The sequence below is a fragment of the Phaethon aethereus genome, assembly GCF_964289735.1.
Source record: "Phaethon aethereus genome assembly, chromosome: 9".
NCBI classification, from domain to species: domain Eukaryota; kingdom Metazoa; phylum Chordata; class Aves; order Phaethontiformes; family Phaethontidae; genus Phaethon; species Phaethon aethereus.
The window spans coordinates 22,930,574-22,952,835 of record NC_138585.1 but is presented as its reverse complement, the minus strand read 5'-3'; the positions used below and the strand labels follow the sequence as shown (position 1 = coordinate 22,952,835).

Genomic DNA, 22,262 nt, shown 5'->3' with positions numbered 1-22,262 from the left:
AGTCGGCGCTTTGCGATTGCAGGCGCGGGGGGGTTGTGTGGCATGGGGTGAGTGCAGAGGGGTTCGGGTGGTGGGGTGGGTTAGGGGGGCAAACCCCAGTACCCCAGTTTTGGGTGGAGAGGAGAGGAGAGGCTGGGGCTGGGTTGCAGTCTGCTGGAAGGGGTCTGCCTGCGGTGGGGGACAAGGGGGGGTCTTGCCTGAGGAGCATCCTGATCTCTGCTCCTGGGTCTGAGGCCACCTGGGGTACGCGGGCTCGTGCGTCGACCATCCTCCCTGTGCGTCCAGCCCTTGCTCCGGCACTGACCCACACAAGAGCCCCCTCAGTCACACCTCGGCCGTTCCTGTTTGCTCTCTATAGGGCTGCCTTTCCGCAGCAACAGCCCGTAAGTATTATCTTCTGCTCCAAAGGTGGCTAATTTGAGCATCAGTGCAGAAGAAAGTCTTTTAATATCTTCAAAACTTTTTTTTTTTACATTTTAGGAAATGATAGCTACAGTACTTTATTTCAATGCAGTTCTTGCCTACAGTGTAACTTTTAAGTCCGTTACGTGCACTGATGGTTACTGGTTTTAGCATGTGCTTTTCTGTATCACTGTAGCCGGGGGCTGATTTCTTCACTGTTCTGAAAAACCCTGCATAGCTGGAGGTGGCCTTTTCAGCTGTACGCGAAGGCCTGGCGACTCAGGGCTTCATGTTCTCTTCTTGCTCCTTGGCTTTTAATTTTTCTGAAATTTTGCTGAAGTGAATGAATTTCACGAACGTTGGTGTTTCTTCTGCAGCAACAAAAACCCACTACTCTGGAAGTGCAGGTCTGGTGGGGCTGCCATCATTAAGTGCAGAAGACCTACTTGCTTTAGTAGAAGTCAAGCTCATTGACCTCCTTTGAAAATCTTTCTGCTTGTGTATGTATTTAAATGTACAAATATCAATAAAACTAGATTGATTATGGCTTTCATCCTTGTAAAGCGTTAGGAGATGAGATGGTACAAATCGTATGCATTTCATAAGTACAATTTTATGAACACTGAACTTGAACAACTTAATCCTCGTTTCCCAGTCCCTTGATTAATTTTACTGGATTTTAGGTGAAAACCATGGTGGAACTTGCTGCAAATCATTGATTGACAGAATAACGCACTTTTGCCCAGCAGCAATATAATTTTGTAAAGATCTGTGGCTTAATTGCACAGCTGTTGGTTGAAAAATATTATCCTTTCAGTGTATTTGATATTTAACCTCAAAACAAGATCCGGAGTGAAAATGTATTGTGGTCTCTTTTAAAGAAAATTGGGCTGTAGATAAAATTTGGGCAAAATAGTATAGTCTCTCCTCCAGGCAGGCCAAGCAGAGTTGACTGTTATCCTGCAGCACGCAATGGGGAACTTTGCTTTCTGGTCAACTTAATCCCATGGTTTGTGACAGTAACAAGTGCTGAGTTCTGGGTGTTTTGTTTTTTTTTAAACAAATATGAAATCTTTAAGCTGTTGTACTGTGGGAACTGTCAATAATGAATTATTTCCATATATATATAGCATTTTAATAGAAGCTACTACGTATAAGTCTCAGACTCTCCCCGCGGGCTCACAATGGGAGGGCGAAGCCATGGTGGCCACTGCCCATTAGGAAACAAATTTGTTGATGGAACAATTTTTCTTTAAAAACCTGCATAATTAGGCAAGGATAGTGCTGCTTATTTCAACCATCATAAGCAACAGCTGTTACTGGGGATATAAAGTTGAGAAGGGGTTCTTAATGTGTAAACCCAAGGAATTATTTTCAAAGCACAGCTGCAGGAGTGCTAACGCAGACACTTGGGCTGGTGACTGACCTTTGCAATGACTCCTTGAAAAGGAATTTGTAAATCATACCCTTCTGATAACTAACGCTGGGGTAGACATGTGCCTCGTCTAGTAAGAGGAACCCTTCTCACGGTCAGTCTTATATCTGCCATTAAACTTAGCTCCCCACTTTGGGGAAAAGATGGAGCTTTTCATATACGAGCCATCAGCCTAGTTAGGGTATGTATTTTGAGGAGTTGGACCGGGATCTTCCAAAGGTGTGATGCTGTGCTAGAGCATCTGGTTTATGTTAATCAAGCATGTTAATAAATAACCAGCTTTAGAGCTGTTGGTTTAGACATACAAAGCTAATGAGATAATGAAATATTGGTATGATTTCTTTGCTGCTTTGTGTTCAGGTTTCTGGTTTGTTGGGTTTTTTTTCAAACTGAATGACACCACTTCGCTTTGTGCTTCTTTTGACCTGATGCCTATATCCTGTTATGGATAATCCATGCCTATTCATAGCAAAAGAGCATTTAAATGGTCTTGCTTAAACATTGATTGTTCGGAGATTAGAGATGGAATGGCTTTGTCCCTCTTCTCTTTTCTGAACCACTTACTGTGCTCTGTGTGCTGGATCAGATCCACCCTGATCAGTGCTCCCCGAAAAATTATTGTTGCAGACAAAATAATGGCTTTTGTATGTCATTTTTCCGATTTCCAGCTTGTGCTTTAAAAATGGTACCGCAATAATGGGTTTCTGTAGGATTACTATAATTCAAAAGGTCATCTAGGCAATAATTATGCATTTAGCTTAAGGAATTCAGAAACACAACATTAATTCAAATTCTGTCTTTCCAGATTGAATGATTAAATTCTGCATGCAGGTGTCCAGAATATGAAGACCAGACCTAAATTTAGAGAGTTTTCACAAAAAGATGTAAATCTGAATTTTCAATTTATACCAAGATTAACCCAGATTTCAGTTGAACTTCTGACAATGCAAAGTTAACTGAAGTGTGTTTAAAATATTTGAGTAAAAGTTTCACAAGCAGCAAGAACATGGGATAAATGATCACTAGTTCCCAGTGAAACTTTCCATTTAAATAAATCAATCTGAATCATAAATTTTATGTGTCTAAAATTATGGTGTTAAAATTAATAAAGATGAGTACAATGTACACTGAACTGGGATGCGTTTTGAGCTTCCTGGTCTTTGCAGCATTCCCATCACGTGCAGAATTCAGCAATGGGAGACTGGGGTGATGTTATGATTATTTTTAAATATTATTATATTTATTAATAGTTTATTACTGGTTCCACGTGCAACTACTGAACTGCGTGTGTATATGGATTTTGCTTAACTGACATCTGTTATGTGTAGGACTGAAGGATAAATTTTTAAAAACAGAATGGATCAGCGCCCCTTACACTGCAAAAAACTTTTATTCCTGTGAACTTGAAGTCCCGGTGTGGCTTGGTGCTGCACGCTGGAGTTTACGTGCTCTCTGCTCTCATGTGCCAATGGTCTAAAGATTTATGTCCTTAGCTATCAGCGTTTGGCCAAGTTAAGCACACTGTCAAGTTTGGTGGTAGAACCTGAAGCCATAGTTCTCCCCTGCACACAATTGAGCTACCTCTGAAAATTCAGATGAGAAGGTAGGCTTTAAACCTCTACTGGCTCTTGGACCATGCTGGTACCCAAAGATGGAGTATGCTAGACTGTTTCCTCCCTGCCCCGCCATGTCTCTTATGAAGTATGGGTAACACAATTATTGGTTTGAGAAATTTAATTTTTGAAAATCACAGAGAAACAAATGTGTTTTTCTTTCGGCAGGTATTTTTGGTTCAAGTCAATCCAGGTGAAACCTTTACAATAAGGGCCGAGGATGGAACCCTGCAGTGCATCCAAGGTAAGAGGAGACATGAACGTGTGGACGAGCATTGCTTGCATTATGGAATACTTGTTCTCTCATCTCTAAAAAGCGTGATACGCAGTTCTGAAAACACAGTGAAGCACGTAAGAGTGAGAAGCTGCAGACATGGCTGCTGTACGTGTTATAGGACTTTAATATCTGGGAGTGAGTCATGAATTTCTTGAAAGTCTGGGAGATTTCTGTCTCTGTTCAGTCATTTATCAACATTTTTTATTTTATGTATGTGTATTTCCTTTTAACGAAATAGTAAATGCAAATGAGAGATCCCAAGTTAGATTGAAAACTAGTAACAAATTACGTGGAGATCTGTGGAAAAACTATTTTGTTTTCATACAGGCATGGGGAGGGATGGAAAATGAGCAGAGAAGTACAGACATTGCAGCATACTTGGAGAGGTCAGATTGGGTTTGAGCAGAATTTTAAATAGGTTCTTTAGAAGCAGAGCAGGTTAATTACGTAGTATTGAAGAAAAGCATGTAAGCAGCCTTTTGACTGCTGTTTTACCTCTCGGTAAAATTGTGCAAATATGATAAATAGTGCTTGTGTTTTTTATAAGAGAGAGCCCACACAAAATCTTTTAACAGGTCTGGAGGGAGAAGTGACAAATACCTTTCAGATTGTATGTTAAGTACTGTGAAGAGGGTTTGTAGCTAGTGGCAAATACAGCTTTGAAGTGGAGCAGATATTTCCCTAGGTATAACGCTGTCTACAGTAAATACCGGAGGGTTAAATCAAAATGTACAGGGAATAGATTTTGCGTAGCTGTACTGCTAATGCTGTCTTCAGTGATATTTTTTTATCTTATGCTGTTATTATTATGCCTATTTTTGAGAAGGAAGGTAGGTGGTGTTTCCTTCCTCATCTTTTCCAGTTCTTATACCATTAAGCCACAATCTTAGTGGGCTATTCATTCAAAAGCCTTTCCTAAAAAAGTAATAGTGTGTGTGGGGGAGGTCAGTTTAATAATAATTATTTAGCTTGCGCACTGCCCCTGTATTTTGACTGTGAATTTCAAATCTACTCAAGAAAGACTTTTTCTTAGACTGCATCAAATACTAAAGTCATACTGCACAAGGATAACTATGCTTTTTGGCTTAGAAGGGACCCGTGGACGTCACCTTATGCAGCCTTCTGCTGAAAGCAGGACTAGTGCCAGAGGTGGATCGGGTTGTCCTCCACCTCCTGAGCCACGAAGTTCTCGGAGGATGGAGGCTGCTCCCTGGACAAACTGCTCCAGTGCTGCACCTCTCCCATAGGGAAAAGTTTGTCCTTTAAAATATCAGAAATTTCCCATCTTGCAGTCTCTTTGCATCTTTTCTGTGCCCCACCTATTTAAGCAATGGAGTTGGTGGTGGCTGTTGGTTGAAATTTCATCCCCATGGAAATGAGGAATTAATAGTTGTTTGAGAGAGACGTTACAGAAGCTTCCCTGAACACCATCCAGGATTATTCAGTCTTGATGAGCAATAATTGCAGCAATTTAAAACTGCTTGTTAAGATTTATAGCCAGCATGTTGTGTGGTAAGAAATAGGTCCACGTGGCAATTAACAGAGGAATAAAGCTGGTTTTATTCGAAGTGAATGCTTTATATTGGTTAGTACATTAAAAATGTCCATTACAAATATAATTATGACACCATTTATTTAGAATTTTTTTAATGCTCAAAGTGTTGTTCAGACAGTGTATTTATATGAATGTAACTTGAAACCTCCTGGTTCTGTATTCCCAGTCATTTACTGTGTTTGTGCCAATGGGGTTTGTTTGGTACTCGTGAGCAGTCTTTCATAAAATTAATTTAGAATTTGTAGCATAAGATTGTCTCCTCTTTTTTGTAGAGCTGCAGTACTGACCGTCAAAGCACATGCATTTATTTGTATACACTCTTTAAGTTCAGTCTGAAAATTCTGATATTCTTTTCGTGTTAAAGCTTCAACTTCCTGCTTTATTGTGAAATATTTATACTGCTGAGATAAGTATATGCTTCAAACATGGAAGAGCACCTGACTGTACTGTTGTTCCTTTTTTCGTTTAGTAAAGCTGTGTTCATGATGCAGTTGTGGAATAATATTAATAGTGATCTATTGCAGAAGAAACTGTGATCAGCCATCGAATATACTAAAATTAGGATTCATGACAGTTCTGATTCAGGTTATTGTAGAAGACAGGCTTATTTTGTGTGCAGTGCTTTTGGAAATTACACCCCCCCTTGCTCCACAAAACTTACAATGTGGTGTTGTCGTCCGTCCCCCCGCCCCCCGTGATAGAGCATTCTGTATATGTAAAGGTTAATATATTCCCTATACGTAGGGCAGCACTCGGGCAATAATGATGCGTTTTCCTTTGCTCCCACATTGCACTATGATTAGCTACGGAATAATTTTAGCACTCTGTTAGGGCAGCATGGAAGTCTCTTTGGGCAGTGTGTATGCCTGTGAGCTGGTAGCTCCCCGTGGAACGGACGACGATCACTTTTTCCTTACTGCCACGTATTCAATGTTATGACATAAGATGTGCTTGTAAATAGGATTCATTTGTATTCTCGGTGTGAAGGACTACTTTATAATAAACTGTGTGATTCTCCTGAGTTCAGGGAGTGAATGGTGTTACTAAAAATTTGAGATGTCATGACTTGGTTACACTAAATTCTTCAGGATATATGAAAGCTGCTCTTTCCTTTAACATGTATGAGTTCTGCAGGGGCAGCTAACTTATGTAGAGTGATTTTTATCTTTGTGAAAGCATTTTTTTCTATATATGGCTTCTTGAGAAGTTTGACATCTTCAGTTTGTGCTCCTGGAGCCTGTTCTGGAGGTCCTGTGAACCGCTGCGTTGTATCCAGGACGCCGTTTGGCTCTGTGGCTGTGGTGTACCTGGGGATGGGTGGTGATAAATGTGTGTTAGAGGACTCACAGGAAAATAGCAGAGAAAAAGATGACATAGCGAACCTTCTTTTGTCTTCTCAAGGTTGGAAGACTCTTGTTTGAGGAAAACCTCGGTGGAATATCCTCAGCTTTAAATACCCTGAAGTGTAATTAGCCACTAATTGAGTAATCACTGTTTAAAACAGAAAGAATAGATGCACATTTGAAGGTCTCTGTTTTGGAATAGTGAAGAAATCCTAACTACAAAAACTTTTTTCAATTCCTCAGGGTTTCACCAGTAAATCAATCAGTGAAAACTTTAAAAATAAAAATACCCCCACCCCCAACTGCTAAACTACCCCCCTGATGATACTATAAAACCGGAGTAAATGCGTACTTTAAATTGAGCATGCAGTGTGTTACAGCAAGTGCTGTCTTCATTCCTGTTTTCTGTTTGCACGTAGCCAGAGGTGGCTTGTTCAAGATGTTGATTCCTAAGCCCCGTAGGTCACGGCGGGGGCTGCATTAAGCAGCTCATGGTCATGGCAGTGGCTGCGGGAGCTTTAGCTGGTCAGTGGGCATGAAGAGGGTCTGTGGTTTCCTTGAGAGGACAGATTTAGAGAGATTGCTAAATCTGGTCTTCTGGAGAAATCCAGCCCAAGTACAGGGCTGTGTGGCACAGTCCACACGGGTTATTTAGGGAAGCCTCGGAGCGGTTCCAGGTGCTCTCACTGGCACTGGTGTTGCCAGCTGACTTGCTAAGGTTTTGCCTTCTCCATCCCACGTAAGAGCAGAGATGCTGTGCTGTGTGACTTCTGTAGCCTTCATAACAACCACCAAATAAAGGACTAAGGCACGGGGATGTTGGAGCTAGCAGGCAGGAGGCACGCTCTCCTGCCTGCCTAGGCTGGTAAGCCCTTCAATGCCTGCTCAGCGCTGAGACTGGCCGCCTGGCCCGTCTTATAAAGTGGAAACATAAAGCACATCCTTTATTTGTGTGCGACTGGATGACCAATCTTTGCTCATTTTAAGCCGTGTGTGTATTAATGACAAAGTATTAGTATACTTCCTCCAAAAATCACTGTATCCCTGGGGAGCCGAGGAGGAAAGCCCCGCTTGTTCGGTGCTGTCAGCCATCCTGGCTGAGTGTTGAGCTCTAACTCCAAAATTGTACCTCAGTGGGTGGTTAAAGGGAGGGTGATTTAGACTCTTAATTCAGTATTTTTTGAGAGATGAAATGTGTATGTGTGCTGTATCATTGGTATTTTAAAAGCTGCTCTTTTTATATAGTTTTGACAGATACTAAATACTTCATAAATATGTCAATACTTTAAATACTTCATTTCCTTTTTGTGTTTTTCCACTTAATTTTTTACAAACTCAGGACTTGACTGTTCCTTGCAGAGCTAGCAAAGGACAAGGGCAAAACATATCCTCACCCATTTCTTTGCTCAGCTCTAACTGTGGACTTTGTATTTCCTTTATGTGAAAGATTGCTCCTAGCTAGTGCTTTGGGATAACCACGCTAAATGAAGTATGGAAGAGGGAGGGAACATGGTCTGATCAACTGCAGAATGGAACCAAAATGGCCCCCTTGTATTTGGAGAAAAAAAAAATAATTCTGCTTTCTGAATTTCAGAAGAAATAGATTCTGGCTGAATCTGACCCTAGTGTCTGATTGAAGACTGGTGTTTTTAACCAATATATTAAGATTCTTTAGTAAGATTAATTAAGGTTAATTCTTTAGTAAGAACTTCTATTGCTGCATGAAAATGGTGTTGTATACTAAATTACTTAAAAATACAGCAGTTTGTGTGTAGTTTGGGGCAGTGAAGCTGTACCCAAGAATCTGTTCAGTGCTTTTTCATCCTGGAAGGCAATAATGCCAAGCTGTCCTGCACACTGTGGTATGAATAATATGGACAAAATGACTGTTCTGGTCCCACTTGAACTTGCTTGTCACTCACATGTTTTTTCAAACATATGTACAGAGACCTTGATGCAGACTGCGTAATGCTTCTTTCCATTGATCACACAGAATTGCTCAATTATGCTAAATGTACTTTTTGTTGCAAATCCATCTAAATGGTACCTAAGCTGGGTCTTATTTTCTGTCACAAGCAAACCAGACTGAGTTTTCTGGTTTGTATGTATGTATAGCATGCAAAAAGCCTGTTACAAAGGTAGAAGAAAGAACAGGTAGCAGAAAAGCACCTGGCTTGATAAAAAATTAAATTCCTGGGTGTATTCTGTCTAGCCCATGCTGTTGAAAATACAATCTTGAAGCTTATCTCTAGTCTTTGTTCAGTATCGCAGCACTAGGTTTGGAATAGCGAAGCACAAAATTTACGTGCAAAAAAACCAAATATGCTGATGAAAAGAAATGGTGCTTTAATTCTAGCATTGCACAGGTGAACAAGGCTCTGCATTAAGTGGGCTGTTTCGTTGTTCAAGGACAAGATACAGATGTGCAGTGGTGTGGAGGGTTGTAGCTATGTTTAAGCATGAATATCTGTGTAGTAGACAAGAGCCTAAATTGTCCTTGGGTGGTTACATTCTGAAATGAAAGCAGGATAATAAACATATGTTCTTTACTAATACTGATATTTGTTTGTAGTGATATTTTCAAGTGTTTTGTCGTTCATGCTGAACTTGAAGCACTCCAGGCCCTTGCTTGTTCTTGCTTTGTGAAACAGAGCAAGCATGAATTAAATTTCAGTCCTGCCTAAGAGCAAGTAGCTCAAGAGAAAGGCCAGAAATATGCTAAAAATCTAGCAGTGGTTTCTCAAAACGAAAGATTTCCTGGAATTATTATTCCCATAATTTGGTGGGTGGGTGTGGTTTGCTGTGGTAATGCAAAGGAACAGATAATATTAAAGGCTAAATAGGTGTAGGTTTATGTAGGAAGAGCATGTGTGTCAGCAAAATAAGGCTGTTCAGTCTAGTCTAAGCAAACCAAAGAAAGTCTTTTTTTTTTCCCTCCCTGTAGTATGAGATTGGAAATGAGGAAGTGAGTCAGTTCTTGGAGGGAAGGAAAGAGTTGAAAATAGATGGGACATCGTGTAAACAAAAGAGTGACAACCATGGCGTGTTACTGGGTGGGGACAGAGGCACCAAGATGCCGGTAGTGAAGGGCACGCATCAGTGGGGGAAAGGGTCAGTGGATGCCAGATCAAAGATTGGCAATAAAGAAGCCGATGCAGGTGGAACAAAAAAATACAGGTTCAGGTAGCTGTCTGTTTTTAAAATGCTGCAAGCTTACCTGTTGCATCAGTGTGGAGAGCGTCTCCCTCCGTCGCTCTGAAGGTGCAGAGGCAGCCGATGGGTTGCTCATCAGTGTACCTGGCTTGTTTTCACTCTGAATAGAATCGCAGAATCATTACGGTTGGAAAAGACCTCTAAGATCATCAAGTCCAACTGTCAACCCAACCCCACCATGCCCACTAAACCATGTCCTGAAGTGCCGTGTCTACGCGTTTTTTGAACACTTCCAGTGATGGTGACTCCACCACCTCCCTGGGCAGCCTGTTCCAATGTTTGACCACTCTTTCAGTAAAGAAATCTTTCCCAATATCCAGTCTAATCCTCCCCTGGTGCAACTTGAGGCCATTTCCTCTCGTTCTGCCTCTGGTTATTTGAGAGAAGAGACCAACACCCAAATAGTAGCAGCACCTGAAATCATGCTGCTGTGGAGAGGTTTCCAGAAGGCTGGAAATGCACTTCTAATCAAAGGGCAAAAATTGTGAAATCAGAGGGGGGACGGTACGCCGGGCACCTCAGGGCAGCCACTGCCTGTGCCCTGGGGAGAGCCGGGGGCTGCAGGCGGCTGGGCTGGTGCAGCATCTGCTTTCTTTCCACAGTATCTGCCAAATTCGCAGAATTTGGTCCTTGGTTAAGTTTAAAGAAATTCATTTGTGGCTGTTTTCAAAATAATGCTGCAGAGCATTGTATTGGTCAGGACATAAAATTCTGCAAAGCAGGCAGAAGTAATGTCCCCTTTAGCCGTCTGTCCCCTGTCTGGTGCTCGCTGGGGAGCTCAGGCACCCTCCTGGGGACACTTCTGCCAGGGTGCATGGGAGTGGGATGGGGCGGACGTGGTTTGGCTACGTCAGGGAAGGGAGAGCTGAAATGCAGGGTGAACTCTGGTTTTGTTTCTGCTTGTTTCCTCCAAAGTGATTCACCTCCAGAGTCTTTCTACCTACCTGCTGGGGTGCGGGCTGGTTACACGCCGTGGAAAACTCTCTGTAGGAAATGTAGTTTCAGCTCAGGTCACTTTGGTCATTACAGTTTGCAGCAAAACGGTGGTGCTTTGAAATACAGCTCTCCTTGTGGTATTAAGTAGCTGTTGTTTACATTTTGTTTATTAAATTTTGGTTCAATTTCTTTTTCTTTTCAATCCTAATTCTTACTGCTTGTTTACATTGTCTTATTTGACTCCGGGTACTTGGTGTTTACATTTAATATTTGATGGAAAAGTCAGGTCTCCAATAACCCATTGTCCTCCTCAGTATATCAACACAATTAAATAAGCTTTTGATTTATTAAAGTTATTTCAATTAGTGGACAAACGAGGCATTACCTGCACAAGCATCCTCCAGAACAAAACTGTGGTGGAGGGCTATAATCTGGAAGAATCCCATGTTGCTGTTTGTAATTCCTATCTAACCAATCTTTGCTGGATTGGCCAAAATATTTGTTTCTTCCATCAACAGAGTCAATACCATCCTTTACAGGCATTGTCACCATCTTCTAGCTTTGGTCGTGTCGGTGTGTTGGCAAGCTCAGCTCTGTAGCACTGACGAGTCCCCAGATCCGGGTTCAGTCGTGCCACTCCTGTTGGGATTTTATCCAGGGTACACTCCATAGTTTTTCAAAACTACCGCTACAGACCACCGGTTCTTAATACCTAACCACATAATCGTATCAGATATTGTTAGCTTAGTAGTTTCTGCTAGTTTTCTCATTATTGCCCCATTATTAAGCAGAAAATAATGGAATTTGCCCTGGAGCCTTTTATCCTCTCATGTTCTTGTGGTGACTCCACCTGTATTTTAGATATGGACCCTTTGGCCTTCTGTCGTGGTTTAGCCCCAGCCGGCAACTAAGCCCCACGCAGCCGCTCGCTCACTCCCCCACGGTGGGACGGGGGAGAGAATCGGAAGAGTAAAAGTGAGGAAACTCATGGTTTGAGATAAAGACAGTTTAATAAGTAAAGCAAAAGCTGCACACACAAGCAAAGCAATACAAAGAATTCATTCACTACCCTCCATGGGCAGGCAGGAGTTCAGCCATCTCCAGGACAGCAGGGCTCCGTCACTTGTAATGGTTTCTTGGGAAGACAGACGCCATAACTCCGAACGTCCCTCCACACCTTCCTTCTTCTTTGTCCCAGCTTTATATACTGAGCATGACGTTACATGGTATGGAATATCTCCTTGGCCAGCCTGGATCAGCTGTCCCGGCTGTGTCCCCTCCCAGCTCCCCGTGCACCCCCAGCCTGCTCTCTGCAGGCCAGCACGAGAAGCTGGACTGTCCTTGACTACTTAGCAACAACTCAAAACATCAGCACCTTATCAACATTTTCTCGTCCCAAATCCAAAACATAGCCTCACACTGGCTTCTGTGAAGAAAATTAACTCTACCCTGGCTGAAACCAGGACACTTTCCTAGTGTTTGGTCACCTCAGAAAACTGAAGTCCTGATTGTGCATCATTTATTCCTTTCACATGAAGTAACTTTCACACTTCCATACCTTTGTGAAACTTGTGTTGAAATCTTCTATGAGGAGAGGGATGCTCACACGGAGTAGATTTTTTTTTTCCTTGTTACTGTCAGTAACACTTATCTCTTTCATCTCATAGGTCTTGTTTTTAGCACACTACAGTAAAGTAGAGGAAACCATGGAAGAAGTCAAAAGTAAACAATAAGGCTGTTTTGTTTACTGCATGAATAATCTTAGCTTCTCCATTTTAAATCTGATAATGCTAAGAATAATCATGGAAATTTTTTCATGTGTGTGGATTAAATCTCGAATAAGATGCACTTACACTCGTAGATTTGGTGTGTAGAATATCTGGTCCTTTAAAAATCTCTGTTGACTAAAATATAGTGAATTGGTGCCTATTACTCAACGTAACTCCCCTGATACAAGACCGAAGATAAAAGAAGAAATTGGACACACAACTGAATTTTCATTTGGCTTAATCCATCCAAATCCTGAAGTTTGAATGTTCTACAGTATACACTCTGAGGGGAGAAAGGGAGAGAAATAATGCTGAAACTGGAAATATTTCTGAAACGCTTTGAAATGAGGGAACTCTAAGCATCTTGTAGGAGCCTTGGTAATGGTCTGCATCCACGCACGCTCGAAGGGGTAGCCACAGCCTTTCCTGACCCTGCAGCCTCTTCCCTGGGAAAGCAGGACCGCGCTGCCTGCGTGCCTCTGCTCCCGCCAGCCTGGGATGTGACCTGGCAGCCGGCGCCGTGTCCTGCTGACGTGGCCTCCCGGCAGAGGAGAGGGGCCGGGGCTGAATCATCAGTGGGATGAGAAATAAATTAAGACTCCAACTATTCCAGTTTGCCAGTATATAAAACCTAAGCGCCCTGCTTCACAGTGGAATAACACGTAAACCAGCAGAGAAGTAGTTCATGAAGTTTGTCCTTTGGTAAAATGAAGATTTTTGTATATACCTTTTTGAATGTCTAAGAATCTGCTGCTGGGAAATGCATTTATCTCTAGAATTAGGACAGCAGGCTTTAAAGAAAAATGTTAGAACATATGGTCTGGGCTATAATTTCAGACTTTTTTTTGGTTTTGTAAATATGCAGGACTTGTATCTGGGGTTTGTGTCTGTACTTATTTTACTTGTGTGTGTCTGTGTATATATGTCTGAAAGGATCAGTAAGCGTGCTACATTCAAACTAACTTGAAGGGCATTTTGAAAGGCAGTGTCTCATACCAGCATGCTGTCAATGTCTCCCAATATCTGTGGATCTGTCCGCAAAACAGAGAGCCGATGTGAGTGTATGGGTAAAAACAAGCCCAGCTCTGCAGGAATGCCCGAGTCGCCAGTGTCGGTCCTGCTCAAATGCAAATAATCCTCCAAGTGGGGACCCAGTACATTCCACTCAGTGGTGTCAGGATTTCAAATTCCAAGATCCACATTCTTTACCCAGACTGCTCGGACTACAGACATTGCAAACACATTAGTCAGTGCTTTTAGTCATTTTAAAATGTAATAGTGCAGCTATAGTTCTAAATTAGTAAAGCAATTACATTCAGCTTTCTTAATCTGAAGCAATTATATTTGTTGGCCAGAAGAGTCAAGAAATTATTCCATCAGCCTTATTAAATTCCATTACTCCTCCTTGCAGGCAAATGTTCGGTTTCCTGTACTTTTTATTCTTTTTCCTTTTTGATTTTGGTTCATGTTTGTTTTGTATATGCAGTGAAAACTCCATGGTGCAATTTGCTGTGTTAGATAAAGGTTAGCATTTACAAAATAAAGCCAGCAGGAGCTGTTAAAACCAGAAATAGCTCTTGGTATAATTTTATTGGAAAAGTCTTATCCAGTTTTTCAGTCTCCTGGAGGGGAAAAAAATATGAGGAAGTAGGGAGTAGGATACCAAGAAGGATGACAAATGTGCAGGTATCCTGGCTTTGTTAGAGTGTGAGATTTGTCTTGGATACCAGATCTGACAGCTCGTGCATTTGGTGCGACGTGTGGTGGGACATTCTTCTTAAGAGGTTGCAAAGTGAATTCTGGTAATTGAAGTCCTGCCTGTTCCTCTTGCCAAAACCAGAAGTAACTGTTGTGGCAATTGGCATTAACCTTGATTTAAAGAGAATGTGTTATCCAAATGAGAGGAATAATTAACCCTCCAGGTCGGTTCTGCCACAGGCTCTTTGTAGGAAGCTTGTGCATCGCATTGCTGGTGGTCCAGGTGAATAGGTTTAATGCCCTCAGATCACTTCGAGGAAGGACCCAAGCTGGAGCAGTATAAATTTGTTGTCTTTAACCTGTTCTTCAGTTCAGACTTCCCAGTGGAGAAGACATTATCTGTGTCCGATCATGGTCTTTCCCAGATTCTGCTGCCTTGTAAGGACTCCAGGTGTGTACTTGGCAGACGGGTTCCTCAAACACAAGTGTCTGAGGCTGGGAAACCGTTGTGCCGTACAAAATGGTGCTCCTGCTGCCACTAATGATATACGTTCTGTATTTTAGCATACCAAGAACTATTTTGTTGCAGGAAAGAAATATTATATTCCCCGCCAAGCAGGTTTTGCCAGTTTAATAACTTCTATTAACTTCATATGCTCTATTGTGAATGGCTGAAATCAGCATAGCGAATATTTTTATGATATTTATAAAAAGGCTAAGGAGGGCATTTCCTTCTATGTAGTCAGACTGTTAACCCAGGAAAACAGACATTAAGCAGCAGACTCTAAATGCAGACTTTGAGTTGCTCATTTGAGGGATGAAAGGGGAGATGGAAAGAAGCTTGGTAGCAATTTCCAAATACTTGTACCTGGAACTTCACTTGGGGAACTGCAGATGAAATTCCCTCCCTGACGGAGGCTGAAGATACCCTCTGTTCGCATCTTGTGGCAGCAAGGCAAATTGTCTATCATTTAGTTATAAAACTGAGGTAGGAGATGTGGATTGGGGATGTGGATGAAGCACACTGTCACAATCATTACAGGGCTTTTATTATTGTTATGTTTCATATTTCTAATTTTAAAACAGATCTCAATTTGGATAACTAATAATAATGAATTGACTTTACGTGTCTTGGTGGTAAAGAATGTAAATTGGGTTGTTTGTCGGTTTTGCTGAATTTTAAATTGTATTAATTCCCTCCATAAAAAAGACATCTGTAGTGGTTGTTGGAAGCTGTATCTGAATCAGCTGTTGATTCTGCTGTTGTCAGATTTCTTGGGTTGGGTAGCTTTCACTCTCTGAAAGTCTAACCTCTTCTATATTTAGATATAGTATGTGTGATCAGATCCTTAAGTGTTTTGTTTGTTCCTTCTGCACCAGCATTTTCTTGTAGTCCCTGCAATATGGTGGGTTCTGTACCTGTGACATCAATAGACCATTTTCTGTATCACGAATATTTTCATTAAATATCTTTATAGATATGAAGGATAGATGTTATTAACAGAAACAAACTGCTGTGTCAGCTTTGAAAAAGCATCACTGGCTTCCCCACAAAAAGGAAAGAAAAAAGCCTGCTCAACCACATTATTCAGTTTGAAATTGCATAAGTCTGGACAACCTCAAAGGCTGTAGACTGCCATCCAGTAGTATCAGTAACAGTTATATAAAAAGTAAATCTAGAATCTGAATTTGTATTCTAAAATATTTAAGGCAAATATAATCAAACCAAATGAATGTATACTATGATTTACTCATTTGAACACCACAAAACTTAATTTTTCCTTTCTTTATGAGTCAGAGAGCATCAAATACTACTTAAAAAATCATGCTACTCCTGGCGATGACTGGGGGGGTTGTTTTTTTTCAGTGTACAGCACAAGACCAAATTACCTGTCATAATTTGTGCAATCTAATTTTTCATTAATGTATTATATGTTACAATATTTTATATATATATAAAATATTTAAAAATATATATAACATATATAATGTTACCCCCATGTGTTGTAACATAAAGCTATGGGATTCTGCGAATGCTTTGTTTATAAGCTGTGTTTGATTATTGCTTCCAACTTCTTGACTCCTTGATTATATTATTAACAACAGTTTTGGTGATGTGTTTTTATTGTTTTTTTTTCTTGCTGATGTGTTTTTGTAAGCTTATCCTTCTTGTTTCTGTTGGGGGTGGAATGGAGGAACATTTAAGTGTAGATATAGTCAGAAGCAGTGTTTTCCCCTCTAGGTTGCTGTTAATTCTCTATCAATACTCTCCATAGGAGGGTCTAAAAAATATTTAGTAGTACACAGACATGTTAACTCAGTGTGCATGTAAAGTATTGCAAGTTATTAATTGAAAGGTTTGGGGTTTTTTTCTTCTCCTGGCAAGTGACGGGTTCATGACCATGCAGGTATGGAAGAAGGAAGCCGAGTAAATCCTGCAGAAACCCTGGTGTAAGGCTTTGTCAGCAAAATATAGTCCTGTTGTTATGTTATGGGAAGGCTTTGCTGTTGCCAATGCTGGCCAAGCAAAAGCCTTCATTTTATTTTAGCTCAAAATACTCGTTTTTTTTGTCCATACAGCTTTCAAGCAAAGTTGCCTAAGTAACCGTGTGGCCTCTAACTATCTGTGTCCTTTTTATCCAAATGTCACCTTTGAGGTGATGTACATGGTAGGTGAGGCTATACTGTGTTATTTATAAAAAATCCAGCCGAAAACTCCTAGAAGCTCGTACACTTTTGATTATCACGCCTGCCGCTGCTAAGGGTCAGTCCCTTCAAACGCCGTCTGGGCTAGGTCGCTACAGCTGACCTCGGCGTTACAGTATAAAACACTATTTTTGTCTCAGCAGACGATATTATCTCATCATAACATTTTTGAACATTTCTAGCTGAATTGTTTTCAACGTTGGAGCTGTGCCTGGAGGGGGGACCGAAACACAATGCCCGTCATTCTCAATTGTGTGAGCCAGAGCCTTTGAGTTTGGTGACCAGGCTATGGCGAGTGGGGTGGGAGTGAGAAAACAGTAAGGTCTGTCCAGTCCAGTTCCCAGCACCTTTTGCCGTAAGACTTATATTAGCTCAAACACTTCGCTAATTTCTAAAACAAGTATTCGTGCATGAGTGTGTATTTATATTTTATATATATTTACGTATAAATGATTTTTATATATGATAGATCATAAATTAATTCCTTTTAAAAAATCATTTCTCTGTGGTCATTTCATCACCTTAAGACTGTTACTTGTCTCTCTGAAGCTGGTTCAAGCATGGCTCTGCTCTTGGTGGAAGTTTTCTAGTCTTTGGTAACAGCATGGAAATGGCGAGCAAGCGCCGTTGGGTGATTTGCCTGCAGGATTTTCACTGAGGGTTCACTAAGGTTACTTGACAACTTAGAAGTAATTTGCCTCCCTTAGGGGACAATTCTGGTATTTGGAGTGTTTATCAGTCATCTGCAAAAGGGAATGAACATAATTGGTGGCTAATTGTCAGCAAGAACTGTGAAATACAGTTATGAAGAGTTAAGCTGAGACCAATTGTGTTTATGAAATCTAGCATAAGAAATACTGTATTAATCCAGCCTCAATACCAGGAAACGCAATTAGTATAATTAAGACTATCGTATTGTAATTTTCTTGGCGACTAGGTGCTTTGGCAGCCGCTTTCCTCTTCCAGCGCGGTTGGAGCAGAGCGCATTCCTGTCGGCTCTGCCTTCTGCTGCCGCTGCCAAGGGAATTACAAAATTACTTTGTTTACCTCCGTCGTGGGACGCAGCAGATGCAACTGCTGTTGAGTGGAAAAAGCGTTCAGACTCCCGCATTTCAGAGGCTCGGTTGTGGTCACGGGGTAATTTTGCAGGCTGTGTTCGTATGCGGTGGGTGCGGCTGGAAGCCCCGTCTGCAAGCTCAGGAGAACAGAAGGTTTGGGACTTCGGTGGCATGTCTTAAACGTTCAGATTGCTAAGCGGAGTTCCGCTGGAGGAGCTCCGTGGATTGCAGTTTTCCTGCTGATGGCTGCCAGTCCTGCCCCAGCAGCACGCGGGAGCCGCCGTGCTCATTCTGTGGTGGGATCTCGGAGGTCACACCACCCCAGCGTAGGAGAGGACAGTGCAGGAGGCACCGTCAGATACCGCCGCAGCGACGGGTGGCCGCAGTTAGGGCAGACGAATAGGGAAGACGAGTATTGCAATCAGATTCTCATTAACATTACATGGTACGTCATGAAAAGTAGATAAAACAAATACCTTCATCTATTTGTATTTAAGTAAACTTAAGCACGTTTACATTGGTCTTAGGAGTAGTAATCACAGGTATCTCCGTGCTGGTGGGGGAAAACTCGACTATTTACACACTCTTAAATTAGCTTTTTGTTGACTGTATATTGCTGATGAGATGGGGGATTTGTTGTGCAGCGTGCCCAGGTCAGAAAAGAATTCAGTATGTAACGTAGTTGTTGCCGTTTGTATGTCACTGCTGTGAATGTGTGCAATTAAGGGATAATCAGCGTAATGCCTACTTTGAGCTCCTTTTAATGGTTTAATTGCTTCTCTGAGTTAAATAAACACTTTATGCTTATTTTACAAATTTTTCCTTGGGAGCTCGTCACATGGAAGTGTATGTGCATGTGTTTATTTTTTAAACATTAAGTATAATCAGTTATTTAATTAAGCTTCTCCTGAAGTTCTCTTTGGGGGTATTCTGTGTTCTTATGAGCTGCTCAAATAACCCTGTCAGAATAGACGAGGTAAGAGAGAGAACGAAATTGTCAATTGGAAAATGAATGTGCATGTTAATGATCCAGATTGTTATTCCAAGGTCGTCCGGGTGTCTGTCCTTTGTGGATACAAGTGCCAGTATACATTTTTCTGTGCTTTGTGAAATGCTTTGCCCATCCGAGGGGCTGCAGAGATAATTCCCTGCCCCATTCCTGCTGTCATGGAGCACACCCGCAGCTTCCATATATATCGATGTACTTGGAAAGCAGTAGGAAACTGTACTGCCTGATTCTTTTGATCCTTTTTTCTAGTTATTTTTCATTCTGTACATTGATTTTTTTTTTTTTAAATTTTTTTTTTAAGGACACTTTCTTTCTGTATTTCTGTGCACGTCTTGTATCAGCATGGCCATAGGAACTGCCTAGAGCCTGCAGAAAATAGTAGCAAGAATAGCCATATAAAATCTAAAAGCCTTCATGTCTTTGTAAAAGTTCACCCACCCCAGAGTACTTGTAACGGATATTCAGTACCTTCTTTTTCATTATCTGCATTTCTAGAAACTGTCTGCTCTGCCAGGGTAGCAGTGTTCACTTTGAGTTTTATCAGAATTTGCTTCTTATGGGAGGCCAGAGCAGCACGCAGCCCGGCTAGCAGGCTCCTCCGCGAGCCGGTGCCCCTTGTTCAGCAGTGACGTTCTTCAGTGCAGGGATCGAATGTTTTCCTGATAATTTCCCAGACAAGGAGTCTTGGCTTGCAGAATGCTTTTGGGGAGGGTACGGTTACTATGTAAAGGGGTTCTCCCCTTCCTGTATATTGAATATTTGATATCACAGAATCATTAAGGTTGGAAAAGACCTTTAAGATCATCAAGTCCAACCATCAACCCAACACCACCATGCCCCTAAACCATGTCCCGAAGCACCACGTCCACACGTTTTTTGAACACTTCCAGTGATGGTGACTCCACCACCTCCCTGGGCAGCCTGTTCCAATGTTTGACCACTCTCTCAGTAAAGAAATTTTTCCCAATATCCAGTCTAATCCTCCCCTGGTGCAACTTGAGGCCATTTCCTCTTGTTCTGCGTCTGGTTACTTGGGAGAAGAGACCAACACCCACCTCACCACAACCCCCTTTCAGGTAGTTGTAGAGAGCGATGAGGTCTCCCCTCAGCCTCCTCTTCTCCAGACGGAACAACCCCAGTTCCCTCAGCCGCTCCTCATAAGACTTGTGCTCCAGCCCCCTCACCAGCTTCGTTGCCCTTCTCTGGACACGCTCCAGCACCTCAATGTCTTTTGAATGGTTTTTAACTGCTGAATTAATTAATACACTGGTTAAGATCATGTTTCAACAAACCTGGCACAGCTGGCTGTCTTGTTACCCACCTGGCAGCGCAATGCAGGCTGTGGTTTCCAGATGTAGCCCCTGCTTCAGGATGTTGTTTGTAAATACCAGGCTAACCAGCTAACCTGGTTGACTGGTTAATAAAAAATGACGCTATTTGGAAGCCAGTTGTAATGATAAACACCTCTGAGATTCATCTCTCAAACCCAGGCTATGAATGTTTGTGTGTGGCTGGTGGTGCGGTGCTAATGAGGGTAACTGTCCTCTGCTCTGGGTCTTATTGCAGTGGGCTGCATTTGGTGAGCATGTAAGCAATGACAGATCTTTTCATCAAACTCTAAGTTTAAAGTTATGTTTGGAAACTTAATTATCTCTCGGAACATGGTAAGATACTGAATTGAAAGGAGTTCTTGTGGTGAGGCGTGTGGAAGTGGTAGGCATAATAACTGCAGCTGTAAATGCTAATAGTGTTACAGTAGTTCCAATCAGGCAGAAATATTTATCCTGCAGAACATATGGAAGCATCCTGAGTGTGTTTTAGTGCAAGCCATGTGTTTAAAAAAAGCAGAAAAATGAAACCCACAAAAAACCTCACCCCTCTCAAGTCTCAGTCCTGCTGTCATAAGCTGAATTTTTCTCCTCCTCCCCACCTCAACAGTTCCTCTGCGAGTGGGGCTGAACTCTGCAGAAAGGCGGGCTGTGTTCAAAGGCTTTGCATGGTTTATTCATGCCCTGGCTTTATTTGAACTATGGCCTTTTATATGTTCAAAGAACATAAACTCAGATTTTCCTCAGTGAATCTAAGACTAAAATTGTTTTGTTGACAAGCACGGCAAATAAAATGAATTAGACTGAATTTCAGTTTTAACACCATTCTAGGTACCTGAGCATCAAATTTGGGTGCTCTGTTTTGCATTACATAATATACACAAAAGGAAAGAAATAGAGGTTTATAAACCGATATCTGGCATTTACATAGTTATTTCCATTCTACATATAACCGAAAAAGTTTATGCACAAAATGGGTTAAGTGAATTAGGCAGTTATGTGAGCCAGCTGCTATGCTAGAAATAGAACTATAGCTATTTTCTAAGCCCAAGCTGTGTAGGTGCAATATTCCTTCAATACTACTGTGTCTCCTCTGCTTGCAGCTTTTTCAAGCGCTTGTTTCATCATTTTAGGAGGCATAGTGCAAGGACCATTTTGAATATCCAATTTGGAGCATCATTTTTTCTTGCTTTATTTTTACTTTAAGATGGATGTGCCATGCAGACGTAGCGGCTAGTCTTATCTGCCTGGGTTTAGTGAGTTGCTAAATGCCATTTGTGGAAATGTCTGGACAAATTTAAATGGAACTTTTTTTAATGTAATAAGAGTCATCAAAGCAGTAGTAATTTTGTTCTAAGTACAAATGCAGTTAGAGACTGAAAAATTGCCTTTCAAACCAGATAACCCTCAAAAACTGACAGCATGCAATGTTGCTGATAATGACTGCGGGTCTCCTTTTTCTTTAGGTTTTTTTTTTTAACGGCATGCACGCTTCCACATTGCTGTCATCATCATCAGAGTTGCTCATATTTTCAAGAGTTTATAGCAGAGGTTGTTCTCCCCACGTTTTCTACCTCTCAAGTAAAAAACGACTCTTTTGGACGTGGCTGTAGTTGCTGTGTGTGGAGCTGACATTTTTTACTCCCTCTGGAGACAGCTAATGCTTCTCCCTCATGAGAAGTGCCTGTGAAACATGGCCAGAATAGTCGTGGGGGCAAGAGGGCAAGAGCCCGTGCCCAGCTGCGGGGAGGCTGAAGGTCCCTCAAATTTCTGAACAGCCAGTGGTGCAAATTTGCTCCCTTCAGAGGGAGTTTCAGAACATGTAAGTGAAATTCTTGCTCTGAATCACTGCTTTTTTAAAGAGTATTTTTGAGTAAGTGAGGGAAACCAGATGCTACAAATCTTAGAGCTTCAGGCTTT

At 41.6% G+C, this 22,262-nt stretch overlaps 1 protein-coding gene across 1 annotated transcript in view; it reads left to right on the top strand.

Annotated features, from left to right (window-relative positions):
• FNDC3B (fibronectin type III domain containing 3B) overlaps positions 1 to 22,262 on the top strand; it is a gene marked incomplete at its 5' end in the record, with an annotated part of 171,106 nt that overhangs the window by 5,764 nt on the left and 143,080 nt on the right. Inside the window, one exon of the mRNA XM_082003685.1 lies at positions 3,619 to 3,694. Within this exon, the coding sequence (XP_081859811.1) occupies positions 3,619 to 3,694 (76 nt within the window). The remainder of the gene's footprint in view (positions 1 to 3,618; positions 3,695 to 22,262) is intronic.